The sequence below is a fragment of the Paramacrobiotus metropolitanus genome, unplaced genomic scaffold (assembly GCF_019649055.1).
Source record: "Paramacrobiotus metropolitanus isolate TYO unplaced genomic scaffold, Prichtersi_v1.0 Parri_scaffold0000007, whole genome shotgun sequence".
In the NCBI taxonomy this organism is placed as follows: domain Eukaryota; kingdom Metazoa; phylum Tardigrada; class Eutardigrada; order Parachela; family Macrobiotidae; genus Paramacrobiotus; species Paramacrobiotus metropolitanus.
Window position 1 is genome coordinate 205685 of NW_026570227.1, and position 19517 is coordinate 225201.

General features: G+C 46.4%; 5 protein-coding genes across 6 annotated transcripts; 3 read left to right on the top strand and 2 right to left on the bottom strand.

Moving 5' to 3' along the window:
* Nucleotides 1–2660: 2660 nt before the first annotated feature.
* On the bottom strand, nt 2661–3895 carry LOC129582361 (uncharacterized). Its single transcript, XM_055473874.1, is given in 2 exon segments — nt 2661–3555; nt 3558–3895. Coding segments are annotated over 2 exon segments (1083 nt in total). The 5' UTR covers nt 3874–3895; the 3' UTR covers nt 2661–2788.
* Nucleotides 3896–5757: 1862 nt separating this feature from the next.
* Nucleotides 5758–6942, top strand: LOC129582483 (uncharacterized). Its single transcript, XM_055473997.1, has one exon. The coding sequence runs from the start codon at nt 5787–5789 to the stop codon at nt 6894–6896; it is 1110 nt and encodes a 369-aa protein (XP_055329972.1). The 5' UTR covers nt 5758–5786; the 3' UTR covers nt 6897–6942.
* A 1186-nt stretch (nt 6943–8128) lies between these two features.
* Nucleotides 8129–9905, top strand: LOC129582259 (uncharacterized). Its single transcript, XM_055473741.1, has 2 exons — nt 8129–8792; nt 9107–9905. The coding sequence occupies exons 1-2, from the start codon at nt 8336–8338 to the stop codon at nt 9733–9735; spliced, it is 1086 nt and encodes a 361-aa protein (XP_055329716.1). The 5' UTR covers nt 8129–8335; the 3' UTR covers nt 9736–9905.
* A 722-nt stretch (nt 9906–10627) lies between these two features.
* LOC129582323 (ring canal kelch homolog) lies at nt 10628–15553 on the bottom strand. Of its 2 annotated transcripts, XM_055473830.1 has the most exons (6): nt 15450–15553; nt 14811–15282; nt 13670–13753; nt 13315–13502; nt 12007–12629; nt 10628–11366 (listed from the first exon to the last, which is right to left on the bottom strand). In XM_055473830.1, exons 2-6 carry the CDS (start codon nt 15262–15264, stop codon nt 10856–10858), a joined length of 1860 nt encoding a protein of 619 aa, XP_055329805.1. In that variant the 5' UTR covers nt 15265–15282; nt 15450–15553; the 3' UTR covers nt 10628–10855. The 2 variants fall into 2 exon arrangements, with proteins under 2 accessions (XP_055329805.1, XP_055329806.1); XM_055473831.1 differs by lacking the exon at nt 15450–15553 and having other exon boundaries at nt 14811–15399.
* A 1275-nt stretch (nt 15554–16828) lies between these two features.
* On the top strand, nt 16829–19010 carry LOC129582344 (uncharacterized). The gene is made up of 2 exons (XM_055473855.1): nt 16829–17490; nt 18367–19010. Exons 1-2 carry the CDS (start codon nt 17036–17038, stop codon nt 18860–18862), a joined length of 951 nt encoding a protein of 316 aa, XP_055329830.1. The 5' UTR covers nt 16829–17035; the 3' UTR covers nt 18863–19010.
* Nucleotides 19011–19517: the final 507 nt, after the last annotated feature.

Below are 19517 nucleotides of genomic sequence, written 5' to 3' on the forward strand. Positions count from 1 at the left end.
GGCATTTCCAGCCAACTATTTTAAACTTTAAACAGCCGCTTTAAACAGATAACTAGCCGCTACTCTACTCTGCAGTCGTCTTATCCTGCGAAGTTAACATAATGTTTTACTTAATAATATTCGGTTTATCACATGCCACAACTAGTGCCCTACCGCGAACCTAACCGCAACCGAAGATACCTGTCACCCTACAGAAGATGCAAGTCTGTCGGCATCGGCACCAGAATGGTTAATCCAGTCACTTGTGCACGAACTTTTAGGTAATAAAACTCTTTCAAAATTTTTAAAATTTGTTTTTGTAATTTTTTCGCTTAAGTAACGGTTTTATAAACAATTTATAACGAGTCTGCCAGGAGGAATCCAGTATTCTTCATTTACAGCTCTTATAAGAATTTTGTCGTATCGAAATGGTAGCAGATAGCATCCACTCAATACTCTATACACGATGCGCGCGAACGAGCACGGCAAGCCGTTGTTGAACGTATTATTAATTTTTTTCTACCGTCCAGAGGGCAGATTTGTACGAGTACAACAATCATCCTACGAGACTCAAATATCCAACAATAGTAACAGCGTAGATTCAGTTGTTTTTACCAAGGAATCGCGAACTGTGACAAAATCGGTTACCAAGTGACGAACAGCTGTCGAACCGCAATCTGCGGCAAAATAGCTAACCAGCTACCTTGCCGCTCGGACTGCGGCAAAATAGCCTATGGCTACCGAGCCGCAGTGTGCGGCAAAATAGCCAACCAGCTATAGTGCCGCATATTATTCTTACTGCGGCAAAATAGCCTTAGCCCTAAAAATTCAACCAGATGGTGGTAAAGGGCTTCCAGGGGTTATTTCTGTATTCGCGAGCTTTGAAATATTAGATACATTATGTTTTTGTGGATCTTGATTGAAAATCCGGAGGAATTGTGCATAAATCGCAGACAGCTGTTCTATTTTGGCAGCTGTGGTTTTTAACTACATTACCAGTTGCTGACTCTGCTGCCTCAGTTTTATTAATGGCGAATACAAAAATAAACTAAAAATTCTTGAAACAGTTTACATCATCGTGTTAATAAACAGCGGAAATATGTAGCCGGATATTTGGTTTAAGTTAGATGAAGGATGGTGTAGTTCCCTGGGTGGATGCCGCATTTATTCCCGCGTTGAATTTGAATGCTGATCCTCTGGCGCAAATATTCCGCTGCTCGAGTTTCGCCTGCTGTCTTAATTAAGACAAGAACGCTATTTGATGAAGATTGTTTTTAGATGAAAGTAGGGTCTGATGGAAAACCGCGCAGTTATTGCTCACGGATTCTGCTGCATTTGAAAGGTGAATCAGCAGGGCGCAATCCGAGGGAAACCGAGAAACGGCTGAAAAAGGCGCCGATGGGGGAATCGAACCCCGGCTACGTCGTTAGATCCGCGTAGGCAGTACCACTGCACCACGGCGCAATACGTTGAAATCCTTTGAAAGATTTTGTCGCTTTACGTGAGCCGCTTCTCTGCTCACAGGTGCATATCCTGGTACGCGCAACTTATAAGTAATAATTCTCCATTGGAATGCCTCAGGCAACAATAATCAGATGAAGCCGCTTCTCCGTTGACCACATCATTCGTCCACTTTGTGCAGTGTGATATCATACCAGTGTACAAACTAGTCCGAGTGAAATTTTCGGGCCATTACCCACGCCCAGCTGGCATAAGGGGCCTTTGGGGCGGATAGCCGAGGAAGCGGTCCCATGCGCCTCAAATTCGCTTGGGAGAGTGGTTTGGGTATCGTACTAAATGTGTTTTTTTTAAATCTTCGTAAAAGGGTAAACTATTTAAAAGTGAAAAGGAGAAATTTGAGACATTATAAAAATCTCGGAAAAAAAGTAAAGACTTTAAAGTCTAAATTAATTTAAAGAAAAATTTAAAGTTATTATGCAACCCTTGGCCGCCAGAAATCGCAAATAAGGGAGGGCGGACCGCCTGAAAACCGCAGCTTTCTACTCTTCTTCCCGAATTTTGGCTCAGGGCGTGTCGATTTTTCCTTCTCTTAATGCACTGAGTGTGTTTAGTGCGAATCGTTTTGTCTTTTTTGGCAAGTTCATTGTATACACTGTACGCGTTATTGTGTACAGTACTTACTATACTCGCAGCTATTTACGGTTGCGACTTGGTAAAAACGTTACAATAAGGCGATCACGAGCGTAAATGTCCTTGCTTTCTGTTTTCCCCACGGCTTTATTTTGGAAATTTTTCGAAAATTTAACTATTAATGTATGTGGGTTTTGGTTTCATGCAAAATAGCCAAAAGAGTAGTCCAGCTATCAGACGGCGGCAAAATAGCTGACAAGCTGAGCACCCGCAGTGTGCGGCAGAATAGCCAACAAGCTAACTGGCCGCAGATACTGCGGTAAAATAGCAAAAGGCTATTTTGCCGCAAAAACTGCGGCAGAATAGTCACTCCGATAGTTTAATCGCGGCTGGAAAGCCAGCAGTGTGGCGAACTTGCACGGTTGATGGCGTGCAAGGTTCGGCATCGCCTCGTTGACTTAGTGTTGTTTGTTCAAATTCCAGCGCGATACGCAAGTTTTTAATTCGATACGCAAGCTCAGGTACAGCGTAATTTTTGACGAGCGTTATAATCAGAAAAGGTATGACATTAAGCAGCAAAAACAAAGAAAGTGTGTATGTGTGCGATTTCTCTTTGTTATTAATTTTGATTTTCTCGCAACTTGCCCGGGAAATCTACTAGGGTGCCTCAAATTAATTTTGTAGGCTACAAAAACACCAAGAACCACTACCAGCGCCCTCATTTAAAGTCCTGCAGCGTCGCGTTGTTCATGAACTTGAGCCGGCCTTTCCCGCCGTACTTCTTCTCATAAATGTAGATGAAGCGGAAGAGCGCTTCCATTGTATGGCTGTTCTCCATCTCCACGTGGAACTGCTGTCCGAGTCCGTCCATAAAAAAGCGGAGCGGCCGAATCCCGGCGTCCTCCCGCTTCTGCACCAGCGGCTCCAGGTCGTCGTGGTGCGTAATGGGCGTGGTACCTAATTGGAATTCCTTGATGTCCTCGTACACCGGCGTATTGTACACCCGCTCCAAGTGCTCCACGGGTTCCACGCGGCGCACCCCCTTGGTATCCTCCACGAGGTGAATGCGCGGCTCACCACCGCGCGGCGGCTCCAATTTCCTCCAGAAATCACTGTACATGATGACGATCATAGGATGATTGACGCCCAACAGACCCAGCGACGTGATGGGCTGATCGATCCGGTCGTTGTCGAAGACGATGAGATCTTTGGGGATCCCGTCGTAGATCATCAGGACTAATAGTTTCAGCAGCTCCTCCGGCGTCCATCCGCGCAGTCCAATGGAATCCACGAACCCGTTGACGTGCAGGATCTCCACCGTACCATCGGAACGCGACTGTTTCGGCTTGGATCCTTTGTTCAGCAACCACAAGAAGGTGCTTTTCCCCAGTCCTTTCGGACCGAACAGTAACAGGGAATTCGTCTGCCGAATCGCCAAATTTAAGCTGTTGACAAAAGCGATTTTCTGCTCCCGGTCTTTAATTAATGAAGTTCGTCCGTGACCTTTTTTAGCTCCTGCTGACTCTCCTCGATCGTCTGCGTTAATTCCAACAATCGTGCCTCGTGACGTTGCTGCTCGTCCTGGCGTTCGCGGTCCCGCTGTTCCTGTTCGCGCTGGAAATCCTGCACTAGACGCTCACGTTCCGTCGCGCTGGCATTCTTTAGCTCTTCGAAGCGCTGCTGGAAGAGCTCGTTGTCACGCTGGCGTTCTGCTTGATATGCCTGTTCGCGGCGCTTCATCGCTTCTTCTAAGGGAAGCGTAATGGCACCCACATTCACCGGCCTCGCGTTCCGTCCACTCATGATTGACCTAAGCGCCTCGATGGCTACGGGAAGTATTAATGGAAGTAGTTTGTCCATGCAGACATTATATTTACACTGACGGCTTGTAGATTGTACGAGCGGTACAGCGGTTGTGCATTACACGGTTGGTAGATTTTATACTGTAACGTTAATGCGGCGATGCGTGGCCTGTTATCGCCATGCCGCTGATAATTCCGTATAATTCAAGCATGAGTCACGCTTGGTGTCAAGTGCCAACATCCATTCTGTTGATTGCAGATGATAACATTCCGGCACAGAGTTAGTTCACACAGGCTTGGCTAATCTCCGTGCGAACTGTGCCTTCTGTGGCAAATAATGGTAAAGCGTACCTCATGCTCGAAGCAGGCGTACTTTGATAGTTTGATTCGCTTCGTCAACACTTGTAGTTGGCAGAAAGACCAGTGTCCATTTAGCGCCGTTTGCACGTTACAGTACATAAGGAAATGAGCTGGGATACAAGTACACCTGGTATATGCGTTAAAAGCTTTTTTGAAGATCTTGATTCATCAAATATGTATGCTCGTTTGCTCCAGCCGGCAAATACGCGCAAAACCGGACACGTTACTGTATCAGTTATATAATTAAATGGTTCACAAATGTGATGTTAACAACTTAAGACGATAATGACATTATTTATTTAATATATCTTTTACATCATCTTTTACAACAGCAGCCAATTTCTTTCGTAAGCCATAGGTAACGGCCGAATCCCGGCGTCCTCCCGCTTCTGCACCAGCAGCTCCAGGTCGTCGTGGTGCGTGATGGGCGTGGTACCTAACTGGAACTCCTTGATGTCCTCGTACACCGGCGTATTGTACACCCGCTCCAAGTGCTCCACGCCCTCGTACGCGCCCTCGTACGCGTCAGATCGACAGTATAAAACTAACTTTGCCGGTGCTACTCAGTCATATAGACTATAGAGCATCCGGTAGTAATCAAAATAGCGAAAGGTGCAGCACACTGTTTGACAGTTAAAATTTGCAATTGGTCGTCGACAAGACAAAAATCTTTGTCCTTGCGTGGGTTAAAACAGCGACGTACTCAGTACAGTCCTGGCATTTGTCCGTCATAACATTAGCTACCAAACTAAACCGTTGCTTAAGAGACGCGTGCAAAACATGTAGATAGTGCTACTCAAGACAGCTCACAAATTTTTCGGAGCAGAACATGTAACGGTACCCCTAAAATCGGACCGAAAACACCCATCGTTTCAAACATTAAACGACGAAAAGGAATCAATTTCGGTTTTGTATTGAGGAGCAATTCCGTCGCTTCGCGATTTAACTTTTCTGCCAGGTGGGCCAGTGCTGCGCTACCTGGTCTTCCAGGCAAACAACATACCGCTGGACCTGCGTGTTACAATGCAAGAACGATTTCACCCATGCACACCTTGCGGAAAGGCATCCACGGGAAATATTTCAAGAAGCTTAAAGTTTCAGCAAAATTACGGGCCTCGCATACCTGCTCCTTTTCTTCCACACGATTGCGTTAAGTCCCCACAAGTTTCGCACGCTATCGGCGCAAATTAGCATCGGTCGCAGAGCGTTCTGCATCAATGCTCTCTGCCAAGAATATTTGCACAATTGATAACTGAGCATGCGACAATTTATCTCGTTTGCCAAGGCCAGAGTCCAGCAGTGAACGGGGCAAACCCGTGTGAATCAACAGCCTGCCCAAATGTTAGCGTAATCGCGGCGTCACTTACGTTGTCTGTTATCGCGGCAACGCGATAAAGGCTCGCGCACGCCCTCGTACGCGTCAGATCGACAGTATAAAACTAACTTTGCCGGTGCTACACAGTCATATAGAGCATCCGTTCACTGTCCAATGACTTAAATTCACAGTCACTGATACTGTATTTCCTGTAGCGACCAACGCCTTTCTGTTCAGTCATGGGTAATTTGTTTGGCGGAGGGAGAGCACCGCCGCCCGTGAAGTTGATAGGTGCTTCCTTCACGCGTCCTCTGGAACAGGCCATGCAGCGCCGCGAACAGGAGTACCAGGCACAGCGCCAGCGCGATGAAGTGCTCTTCCAGGAGCGCCTTCAAGATCTGAAAAATGCCAACGCGGTGGACCGCGACCGTCTGCAGCAAGACTTCCAGCGCCAGCAAGAGCACCTCGACAAGGAACGGCAAGTCGAAAAGCGGCAATACGAGGCACAGCTCCTGGAACTGACGCAGACAATGAAGAACAATGAAGAGCGACTGAAAAAGGTCACCGATGAGCTGCAACTCCCTATCAAAGTGCGACAAGACAGAATCGCTTTTGTCAACCGGTTGAATTTGGCCATTTGGCAGACCAGTTCGCTGCTGCTACTGGGTCCGAAAGGAACCGGGAAGACCACCTTCTTATGGCTACTCAACAAGGTTCCCAAGCCGAAACCGTCACGCTCCGACGGGACGGTGGATATCGTGCATGTTGACGGGTTCGTGGATTCCATCGGACTGCGCGGATGGACGCCGGAGGAATTACTGAAGCTGCTGGTCTTGATGATCTACGAAGGAATCCCCAAGGACCTTATCGTCTTCGGCAATAGTGACCGCATCCAACTGCCCATCATGACGCTGGGTCTGTTGGGCGTCAACCATCCCATGATCGTCATTATGTCCAGTGATTTCTGGAGAAAGTTGGAGCCGAAGGACGATGATGACCAGCCGATTCACTTGGTGGAGGACCACAACGGGATACGTCGCGTGGAACCCGAGAAGCACTTGAAGCGTGTGTACAATATGTCGGTGTACGACGAAATCAGGGAATACCAATTGGGTACTACGCCCATCACGCACCACGACGACCTGGAACTGCTGGTGCAGAAGCGGGAGGACGCCGGGGTTAAGCCGTTTCAGTTCCTCATGGAAGGACTTGGCACGCATTTCCACGTGGAAATGGAGAACACGTCCACCATGGAAGCGCTCTTTCGCTTTATCTATATTTTCGAAACGAAGTACGTAAAGGACCGGCTGAAATTCATGAACCATGCGACGCTACAAGACTTCCAATAAGATTGCTAATTATTTTTCATCTTTGTGATTTTTGTTTGTATCTGCGTCTGACCGTTTATAATCGAGAAAATCCACTAGCAGAATCTTTTAGTACAGTAGCACGTTCCAATAAACCGAGATTTCGAGCGTTCAAACCGTTCTCGAAGCAATGTTTGCAAATATTTGACTACAGACACGCAGTATCACAATTCGACAAGGTGTTTAAAAAAGCGTAAACGGTAAAGGTACTTAACACTCGAGTTAATCAAGTTTGTCTGAAGAAGATGTGGCGGCCAATTAATTTGAATGTGGTATGTGCTACAGATGGATGACAATCAAGGCTCACAACAAGAAAAAAAGAATGACCTGTAATAATACGAAAAATTAGATACGCGTTCGGCTTGGGTATATATATATTCAATAATACGTTTAACAGCCCCTGTTACTTTTCGCGAGCTTCTAAGGGATAGGAACCCTTGCCTTACTTAACTAAAATAACCTTTAGCAGATTCTTTTCGATAATTACAACTGTGCATGTATACCTGTATTTCGGCGCCAATATACCGCATTACCATCCTTAACATGCACTGTGTCAGAGGTGAAGGCTCTGTACTCAGGACAGCCGCCCCATCCGCCGTCTACCTGGTTGTCTCAAGCTCAAGCACAAATATCTTGATCTCAGCCAACAACGGCGATGGCACAGTGGCTGTGCTACGTGCTCGGTAGCCAGCGGTTCGATTTCGCTCCGTCGCCAATTTTCAGAATTTTCTCAACAGGAAATTCTTTCGGACTTCATCTGGCCGCCCTCCCTTCGCTGTGATACCCATGGACAGCCGTGTTTATGGCCGCCTCTGACTACTGCAACTCTTCTTGAAAACAACGCTGTGCTCGAAGCACATATATTTACGCATCGAGCTGCCACTCGGGCAAAGACCCTTTCGCAAATATGTGTCGCAGCTGCGCTTTCGAATCATAACAAACGGCAAACAGAAGCCCCACCCAGTGTCGCCAGAGCACCGCACATCAAAGTTTCGCTTAAACCGTATGTGATGGATTGTACAGGAAGCCAGCTGAGCGGGATTAGTCAGCGTCTATCGGTGCCCTGCCTTGTTGCTTTCTTATCGTCACGCATTACACTGTATGACTGTCTCATGTTTTCATTCACGCGTTATCTCGCATGATATCGGCCAGCGCGCGATGCCTGTTTATAAGCACTACGTCAACTATGTCACAAGCACAAGCACAAGCACAAGCACAAGCACAAGCATAAGCACAAGCACTATAAGCACAAGCATAAGCATAAGCACAAGCACATTTATAAGCACAAGCACTATGTCAACACAAACATAAGTCTGTAGTGCTGACTGCATCACAACAGACGACGGTTCATTTTGCAGATGAACGTCGTTATTAGGGTTTTTTGTCGAAAATAGAAACGTTCCTACTGCTGTTCGATTAACATGGGTGGACGCAGTTCGCGACCGTCGGTGGACGTAGGCGCCATTATGCGCTCCCACGAAGAGGCCATGCAGCGCCGCGAACAGGAATACAGGGAGCAGCGAGATCGCGACACGAACCAGTTCAACCAGCGTTTCACCGACTTAACTAACGCCAACGCGGCCGAAAGCCAGCGTCAACAAGAGGAATTCCAACGCCAGCAACAACGCTGGGAGGCGGAACAACAAGCTGAAAAGACGCGCTACGAGGGCCGTATTCAAGATTTGGAGAAGAATATGCAGGAGCCGGAGCGTCAGCTGAACGACGTCCAGGAACAGCTCCGCCGACCGATTATTGACCGGGAAAACAAGGTGAATTTCGTTAACGGACTGCAACTCCAGATTAAGCAGACGGATTCGCTGCTGTTACTGGGACCGAAGGGAATGGGCAAGAGCACGTTTCTCTGGCTCCTTAATAAAGGTAACATGAACGTAATGTACCTCGTAATAATCATTACTCGTTAGTATTCTTACAGATTCGTGGCACAGAAGTTGCTTGACGAAACATATCGGTTTCATTATTTCCTATAACATAATTCGAGTCTGATATCAGCTAAGTACCGGTTAGATATCCGGTTAAACATCTGGTACATATAGTTTTCATCTCGGTTGATAAACAGCCGTTGTATTGGGTGCTTTTCGGTTGTTTATCTGTAAGATGGGGGGTATATATCGGTCACGAATTTTTTTATATTTGCAAAAGTCGGAAGCACAAATAGCATTCAATGCTTGCAGGTGCCAAACCGCATAAGACGACGACAGACGGAACCGTGGAAATCATACAAGTCAGCGGCTTCGTGGACTCCATCGGACTACGCGGGTGGACACCGGAGGAACTGCTTAAGCTACTCGTCCTAATGATCTACGAAGGAATTCCGCGGGATCTCATTATCTTCGGCAACGACCGCATCGATCTGCCCATCACGTCACTAGGTTTGTTGGGTGTCAACAACCCGATGATCGTCATCATGTCCAGCGATTTCTGGCGGAATCTCGAACCGGTCAACGGCGGTCGGCAGCGCATCCATTTAGTGGAGAACGAGCAAAAGGTGCGGCGCGTACAGCCAGTGGAGGATCTGGATTTGGTGTACAATCTGCCGGTGTACGAGGACATCCAGCAGTTCCATCTGGGCACGCCCATCACGCACCACGATAATATCGAGTTGCTGGTCAACAAACGCCGCGAAGCCGGGATTCGGCCCTTCCAGTTTTTGATGGATAGACTCGGTGCAGTGTTCAAGGTCGGCATGGAGAACGAAGCTAACACGGAGGCACTGTTCCGGTTTATCTATCTTTTCGAAACCAAGTATAACAAGGACCGACTGCGGTTCATGAACTTTGCATCGCTACAAGAGTTCGCGTAGCGCTTGTAAAATGACACATTTTCAGTTGATGTTTATTGGGCAAAGGCCATCAGTGTTACAAAAAGTGCATTCGCGTAATACTTTTCAGTTGTTTCCTTATGTTTCCTTTCTTATACAATGTTCAGAAAAAAAACAGTTTTCGTCTAGCAGAAAATAATAAATGTACTGATGCATTATACTAATCGTAATAGATCAATAATAAGCCGAAAAAGGTCACGCAGTGGCTATCCGAAATACAGCGCAATTATTCTAGAAAGTATCACCAATGCCATTACTGTACTTGTGGCTTCGCTTATTTATAAGCGCGAATGGCCCCAGCTTGTCCTGCCACTGGTCTTCGGTATCATCATCAGTTAGGGCGGTCCTAAAATAAAGGGGGGAAAACCATGTCAGTCGAACCAATTCACGGCACTGCTGCCGTCATCCGGCTGGAGTGTGACGTTACGGCAGTACATGCGGCTAAATCAGGCGCGGTACATAAGCACCATGTTTAGCCACAACGTAAAACTCCAGCCGGCTGACGGCAGCAGTACAGGGGAATGGTTCGGCTAGACTGCTTTTTCCCCCTATATATCTGTAGACACTGAACCTTCGTTATTCCGCTTTCACAAGACTTGATCATGGTAGACGCAACATCATCGAAACGAAAGTTAACTGCGGCCCTTGTGCCTAATCGTAAATTTGTAATTATCGCTAAAAAAAGGAAATACTCGTAATGAAAAAATGAAAAACATACTCGTAATTAGCGACGCTAACTGCGAGTTTGTTTTTCATTCGGCACAATACAATTCAGTACTCACTTGTCGTACATTTGACTCAGTGAAAGGTGATGAAGTGTCGGTCGGGCGAAATCATTGTGTACGGAATCTTTTTCTAATCTGATTTTGTTTAATTGCAATATGCACACATCGAGCATCGAGCAAATACTTGGTACAATCAAATGAAGAATCTGCCCCAATTAACATGAGATAACCTGCTGGTCCGGAAAATATTGCTGTTACAGCCAGTATGCAGTTAGCGCCCATACAAAAAGTAATACTAACACGTAATACTAAAGTAATCAAGCAAAGCAAGAATAAGTAAGTCATTAATTTCGACACAAACAAAGCCAGCGAAAGAGTTAAGACAGCAGTTTGTGATTGACGGTGAGAGTGACACAGGTCGACACCGGCGAGGAGCGGGCGCCGGGACCCTCCGTCGGGCGCGCACTGCTCCACCGATTCACCGTGGCATCGTACACCTCCATCGCGGTCAGCGGCACCCCGTCGCGGCTGCACCCACCGCACACGTACAGCTTGTCGTCCAGCGCGAACATGCAGTGTCCGTAGCGCGGCACGGCCAGGTCCGGCAGGCGCTGCCACTGGGCGCCGGTCACGCCCAGCTGCAGCCGCTCGCAGCTGCTGCGGACAGCCGATCCCAGGCCCACGCCGCCCGTCACGTACAGGTAGCCGTTGAACACTTTGGCGGCAAAACTGCAGCGCGGACTGAACATGGCCGGCAGCTCGCTCCACTGGTCCGTCGCCGCGTCGTACATGTCGCCGGTGGCCAGGACGGAACGGTTGCGCCCCTTGGCTGGGTATCCGCCCAAAATGATGAAGTAGTGGTGCCACACATCGAAGGCTGCCTCTTTTCTGTACGATCACGGCAAGAAAGCGTAAAAAAATAAGACGTAAGAAAACACAATAAGAAAAAAATAAACAGACATAAGAAGGCCTATTAAGGCCCAGTAAAACACAAAAAGGCATGAGAAAACGTAAGAAAGCCTAAAAAAATATAAATGAAATAAGAACACTTAAAAAGACTTAAAAAAACATATTAAGACGCATACAGAAACGTCAGAAACCTAAGAAGACGCAAGAAAACACAAGAAAGCATATAGAAACGTAAGAAAACCTAAGAAGACATAAGAAAACATAAGAAAGCATATAGAAACGTAAGAAAACCTAAGAAGACATAAGAAAGCATATAGAAACGTAAGAAAACCTAAGAAGACATAAGAAAACATAAGAGAAGATAAGAAGACGTAAGAAAACGTAAAAGAAATACGCGTAAGAAGACCCAAGACGACTTAAAAAGACAACAAACTTAATAAGACATAAGAAAGCATATGCAGGCATACGAAAATCCTAAGAATTAACTACTAGTAAGGAAAACTAAAACTCGACTTCGTGACAGGCGGACACTTGTCTGTTCGACGTAATGGTGGTCGACAAAGTTGTGTATGCGATAAGACGTAACACCAATTGATTCCAGCGGCGTCTACCCACCTACCTAATGCGTTTAGGGCTGCGGACGTCCTGCTTGAAATGGCGCGAAGCGGGATCGAAGGTATAGGAGACCGCGCTCTTGGTCGCCCCCGTGTTCCAGCCGAAGACTAACCCGTTGAGACTAACCAGTGGCGAGCCGGCGCCCACCGTCATCTCCTCGCACACATACTCCATCTCCGTCTTGGCCAGGTCGTCGTCCATCACCAACGCGTACGTCCGCAGCTGGGATCCGTGCTCAATGCGGAACCACACCCGGTTGTTGACCACCGGGCCCATCTCCTTCAACGTGTTCCACGTCTGCAGTTCGGTCGGCAGCTTGACGGGGTACAGTTTGTTCTGGCGCGCGTCGTACAGACGCAGACTGGTTTGATGGCGGTCGGCGAAGAACAGGCAGGCTACTTGGGTGACGTGGCGTTCCCGGGGCGTGGCGGTCAGACGGGGGAGGCCTGGTGGGAAGAGGCGGGTCTGCAGGTCCAGGAGGACGTCGCGGAGTGGTCCGGTGGCGGTGAGGATGGCCAGAGGGAGCACGCCGGGCAGCAGATCCCAGCGGAGCTCCGGGAGGACCGCTTGCAGGATCTCCGCCGTCCAGCGCGCCGGATAGTCCACGTGACACCAGATCATCACTCTCTATAACGCATTGTACCAAGAACGGTCAATGTCCAGGACAAACTGGTTCTGCTTTTCACCAATAACCACTCAATATATATTTTTGCTTTTTTGGATTTTTAACCAGGGCACATTCCGCGGGGAAAAAAATCGGAAAAATTACGAATGTTTTTGTACAGGAATACATTATGGTTGAAAATGTTTTTCCGTGCAAAGGTCAGCCGTTCTTTGTTCTCTCGTTTACATGTAAGTAAGTACAGTTACTACAATACATACTCGTAGTTGCACAACCGGCTATAACTGCAAAATCAAACTATGAAAAAGAAGGGAAAACTTGAGGTTTTTCAAATTATTTTTACACTGTGTGTTGATTTTATTAATGGATTTTTGAACTGCGGGCCAGGCTGGCCGGTTTCTTCGTTTTCGGTTTTACGGACCTTAAACAAACTTACACCTCTAGAGTAACCATTTTATCTTCAGTTGGGGCGTTGAAGGACAAATAAAGATTTTTACAGGTGTGAACGCCGGGCCTCTGGGCCACGGTGAACAGTTTGTCGGCATTCTGAAATCCTCAGCCGTAACTGCCAGTGCTTTACAACTATGCATAAGATAAAAGCGTTGATAATTTATTCCCGCGCAAGGTGCCATGGTTACAGTCTTTTTGGCTATCGAACTACCGTAGTTCTTTTTTGGCATGCGACCTTACCTGATACACCTCCATTTCCGAGGAGACCGGCAGGAAATTCTGCCGCATCATGGCCAGCAGTTCGGCCAAGGACAGATGCGTATACGCCATCATGGGATCGGCCGGCGGCGGATTGCTTTGGGAGACATTTCCGAGCGGTTTAGCAGCCGTGCTGGATGCGGGTGGCGCGGCAGCCGGTGGTGACACTCCTACATATCATACTTTTTAATGTTTCTCAGGTTTTCGTAGTTGTCGACCTCGTTCCGGTCGACCTCGTTCCGGTCGACCTTGTGACGGCCGACACGATGTTAGTCGACATATTACGGTAATGGGCTAGGAAATTCACTGCTGACCGGGTGAGTCTGTAAGTGCTTACCGTTCGACGGGACCGACGGTGTCGTAACTGTCTTGATGGCCTGGGTCGCCTGGCACGCCGTGGATGCGGTTTGTCTCGCCGCTTCTACACGCACAAATCACTTGATTAGCCAGCAATCTATTCTGCAACGGTCTAAGGATCATCTACCCATTTGTTTCCTTTGCGAAACTAGTAACAACACACAACTATTATGTGCAATTTACAGGAAAATTTATATGTAAATGCTTTTTTAATGTTTGCTGTCTGTTCCGTGAACTGAATATTATCGATTAAAATTAAATTATTCGAAAACACTGTATCTGTGAAGTAGATCAATATCAGCAGAAGTACTAGTAATTTATCAGAATTTCATTAATTAGTACTCAGTATGGCTGTCGAACAGGTGAATATGTTCGTACTATGCACCACGATAGCCATGAGTGTGCTAAGTGTATGTTCCAAATCATGCGAACTGGCCAACTGGTACCAGCTCGGAAGTTTCGAAAAGTCCGTTCGGACTACAGTCAAAAAATGCAGAAAATAAATTATTTTGGAAAAAACGAAAGTGTTTAGATAACAAAATCTAGTTGTGTCAACGAAGTATGTACGCTTTTTGCGTTTAGTGCATATAATTCCTCTACTCTATAGCTACTCTCCTAGCTCCTAGCTCCTAAATTTCTCCTAGCTCCTAAATTTCCTACCTCCTAGCTCCTAAATTTCTCCTAGCTCCTAAATTTCTCCTAGCTACTCTATAGCTAGGAGAAATTTACCTGGATGGTCGGATGCTTGGTTGCTTTAAATTCTCTACTTGCAAACCATGTATTTCCCAAAATTTCCATACCATGCAAACCATGTATTTTCATGCAAACCATGTATTTCCATGCAAACCATGTATTTCCATGCAAACCATGTATTTCCCAAAATAAATTTTTTCTACACTTTTTTTGGTTACCGCACGAACGGATTCAACGCAGTTATGCAGTTAAGGATTTTGGTGAGCTATCGAACCTGCAAGAGATTCCCAGGTAGCAAAAACCTGGAACATACTTAGCACACGCATTTTCCAAGCCGAATTTGTTTCCAAAAAGTTGTCCTGGCCGAGTATTATTTTTTTGCAAGGGTAAGCAGGCAACCCATTAAGGACATAATATGAGCAACTCACTGTCGACCGCATCCTGCCCCTGCAGTGTGACAGGCAGGGGAATCTTGAAGAAGGCCGCGGCCGCTTGCAGCTGGCTGCCCGTGCTGCCGATCCCCTTGCCCTGGACGCTAGCATCCAGCGGCAGACGGGGGTTCAAGACTCCCTGCAGGACGAGATGCGCCGCCCAGGGATCGATGTGCGCCGGCAGCGCGACATGGCACTCGTGATCCTGACGGTGACACGGCAGCCCCAAGGCCTCCACCTTCGACCAGGGACTGTACAGGACAAACTCCCCCGTTACCACGGCTACCAGTTGCGGTGGCGGGCGCTGCTCCGGCTCCCCGCCGCTGACGCTGGCGCCAGCGCCAGGACCCGAGTCGGGCTTGATGCAGACGCTCTTGGCTGGGCTGTCACCAGCGTCCTCCGCTTTCCGCTTCCCAGCACTCTCCGCAACCGATCCCATTCCAGTTTCCATTAGAATTACCCGCGTCCGCTACAACAACAACATAAACATGTTACATGACTAATGGAGCGATGAATTCGAATTGTTTTCCTTTCTGATACGAGACCGACAAGTGCCCCAGAATTTCGTCCTTCGGTTGACAGTCATTTCGTCCTGGTTTTTTCCCCGAACTGGAACACTAGAAATTCTTTTTATACCTTTCACAGTTCAATCATCCATAGATGTCTTTATAAAGTAAAGGCTTTGTGTTACTGACTTCTATTTTTATGGACGGAATTCTGTTCTATAAATTCACACGGAGAGGAAACGATGTGACTGCAGTCTGCACTCTGCAGTGTAGCTTGCTGTTCAATGCAGCCTATGATAGAGGCGTGGTGGAGACAGGGGATTGGCTAGAGCGCCAGCTGTCGGCTGCACTGTGAGCGCGGAGTCTTTGTGAAGAATTTTATAATAAGCGCGGTCGTTTTGACGGTAATTAACCGTGCATACGCCGGCCGGCAGCGCACACCCTTCTCTGTGCCGCTGCCATGGACACAGTCCGTTTGAACTTTGCACTACAATCATAACTGAGTAATTAATCTATCCGGTTGTGCTCTGTTTTGGTCTGTACGGTCAAATGAAAAGTCATTATTGCTTGCACCTGCAATATTTTGCAAACAGTAACAACCAACAGTACGCTTTCGCAGTCAAGAAACTTGTACAACATATCTGTATCTTCGCATTCCGGACATGTTGTTCCATATGAAAAACCTTTTTAAAAAACTTTTTTAAAATTAACTAGAAGACAATCATTAGCTTGGTAAAGAAGCTTAGACATGTAATTTTTTAAAAAATTAACAAGAAAATAAAAATTTAGCAAACTCAAGATTAACAGAAAACATCACGAAATTATTCCAGAATATCGCGGATCGAGGATTGTATTTTTCTGCTGTCCGGAAATGCGGGGATACATTGCACAAGTGTCCTGAATTTTAAAATCTCCTAGTATATTTTTTTCAGTGAGCACAATTCGTCGCGCTTGCAAAATCACTGATTATTTTACATTGAGACGAAGTGTGCCAATGAAAAAATTATGTTTAACCAAGCGGTGGAGGTGTGGAATCTGTAAATTTCTCCTGACCAGTGAACACCCTACATTATTAAAAAAACAGGTTGCTGTCGAATGGTGGCCCGCAACATATATTTACAGCCAACATATCTGTACAATGTAAACCGCATCAAATTAATCAGCCGGCATAAATATCTCGTGAACATTATTAGCGCCTCGTAGAATTATATTCGCCGTATTAATCGCATATACCGGTTGGCGCGTAACAGCTACAACACGATGCAAATATTAGCACAGCGCATGTAATCCGGCTAATCCAGCAGGAAACGCTGGCCGCCGCCGTAATGGATTGCCGGCCGATCAATCCCGATTAACGGCATTTAAGGGGGCGGACATGTACTGTCATGTTAACATGTACTATGCTAACACCGTACCTGTTCCGCACAACAATGGTGAGTTGCTCCACTGACTTACATTTTCGCTATCCTAACATTTAAGTTCATCAGTTCCTAACGCGCCGGCCACCAGCGCTGTAATTTTTTCCATCATAGATTCGCATAATCATAATTTTTATAGGTTAACCTTTTAACCCGACCATTAAAAAGTGCTTCCAGTTATCACATCTGTGTGGCATAGAACAGTTTAGCGGTTAAGCTGAGCGTAATTCTGCCGAACAACAAGGAAGCATCAAGATACCGTCGCAGATTTGGCAGCTATTCTATAAAATCATCCACGATGGAAATACCTTGCTTGCTACTTATAACCGCGTATATAATACTCGCCACCGACGCGGCAAAAAGCCCCACGATCCCGCCCAAGTCCCCCATCAAAACCAAACCCCCGACGACGAAAAAGCCGGCCACGGGAATTACGGCGAAGATCGCGGATGACCTTTTAACCACCCAGTCCACCACCGTCAATGAGATGACCTATCCGCGGCGCACCTGTGTCTGCGATATCGGGATCATCAATCACGTGATGCTGATGCCGGTGCACGAGAAATCGCGGCCGTTGAAGAACTGCGCGGTGGCCGTGGAGTACTGCAAGCAAATGTGCGTGCCGGCGGTGGTGCGGCAGATTCTGGGCTTCCGGGGATCGGTCAATGGGAAGGATGAATTGAAGGATGTCCCGCTGTCGATTAAGCCGTTTTGGGAGGCACACCGGACGCTCGGCGAGGCGCTATGCCAAAGGTAAACTGCAAATGTTGTATTTAATTGTACATATAACTCTCGACGCAAGCCCTGTACCTGCCTTTAAATTCCTACTCAAATCTGTTGATCTGCCCCAGGTATTTACGTTAGCGTTAAAATTGTTTTTGTTCGACCAGAGCAGACTCGAAGTTCCTTTGGGGCTATCTGCTCTTGTGCCGTAATAATAATAATAATAATTATTATAACGTTTTATATAAATATTTTATAAAATTCATATATTAAGTAATTTTTAAATGCGAGGGTCAAAATTATTAAAAACAAATATAAATATTGGTACGAGTAATATATGGCAGCGAGATGGTTAGTACCGGTTGGTGTAGATATAGCTTTCAATCATTCTGCTGCATGCGCTCCGAATGGTTTGGAAATGGATTGCATGTAAAAGCCTAACATACAGTAAATTCTGGGTACAGCGTAGTACAAGGGCTCTGCAAATTTTCATCGTTTTATCCCATCGTGTCCTATGCAGCAGTCCAGGAGACCTGGTAATACAGTTACTGTTAAACGTTTACGGTTGTTAACTTTTTGAAGATTTTTCCTTTTTAACTTCTTTGCAATCGATAATTAAACTGTGCATACAATGATACAAACAGAAAATGCCTAAATATACCTCTATAGCAAAAAGGTTTTTATATTAATAAAATAGGCTAATGGGCAGAATGCACCGTGTGTGCCGCACACTTTTACCTTGGTAGGAGATTTTACAAAATCGTCGAAATGTACTAGGCATTAGGTAGGTACATCGCTAAAAAGAATAATTTTAGTTAGAGGGAATATTTATGAGCCTGCTGTGGACCTATAGTTATAACAACCCAACAGAATCCTTTAAACATCGTGAATTACTGATTTTTGCAGTCTGGGAAAGGAAACCGGGAAACCGTTGGAATTAGCGGTGTACGCGCAAGCCAAGAGCTGCGGCCGGCGCATCCAGGCCGTCAACGGGACCTTCCCGGACCGATTATGCTGCCAACTGGACGGCGAGGTCTTCCGCTCCAGCGTGTGTCCCGAACCAATCACCGAACGCACCCTCCCGACCACCGTACCCACCACCACCCTCCTCCCGACCACGCCCCTCACCTCCAAGGTCACCCATAAGAAGAAGGGGTCAAGGACGCGCGGCCTGACCGTCCCGACCACCTCCCGCCGGCGGACGACCACCACGACGACGCCGGTGACCTCGACGATGGCCGAGCCGGGTCCGGAAGAGGCGGAGGGGGATAGTCCGCCTGGTTCCGGGAGTCCGGTGGGGGGAGGGGGGCGGGACATGATGCCGGAGCCCAGTGAGCTGCGATCGCGGACGGCGCTGCAGTTTAGACGGTTTATGCATATGCTCCGTAGTCCGGCTATATGATTGCCGGTTTAATAATACTTAAGTTATTCGATTGAACTGGGCTCATTTTTTCTCCGTTGAAACTTGAAACCGACTGTTTATTAACTGGTTATTATGAGGTTTTTGTACTGTTCTCGTACGTGATGTATGAGCAAGGTTGTGCGTCACTTTCGCTACTTAAGTTTTCCATTTTATTTTATTACTTTCTAAGTTTCGCATAATTATAGCTTAAATTATGTAGCATATGTTATCTGATTTTTTACTTCGAAAATTATGTACATTTTTTGTGTTTTTGCATGTTATTATTGCTCGATTGGTTGTGCTTGCAAATATATACCGGTATCGTGGTATCAACAGCGAAACAACCACGAAACAATGCCCAGCGATAGATGGTTGTGTATACCTGATTTAACACAAATAAACGAAAAATGATAATTATAATAATAGAAAAATAATAACAAAAACTACAAATGAACGAAGTAATACATAATAAAATATTCAATATTAATATAATATTATAATGACTGTTGAAGAATCGATAAAACGATGAAAAATGTCATATTAACAAATTTTTTTGCAAATAAATAAATAGATGGAAGAATCATAAATCAAGTTTGGAAAAACATCTGTTGCTTTCGGGAAACATCGAAATCCTGGGCAAATGACGCGGCGGTGC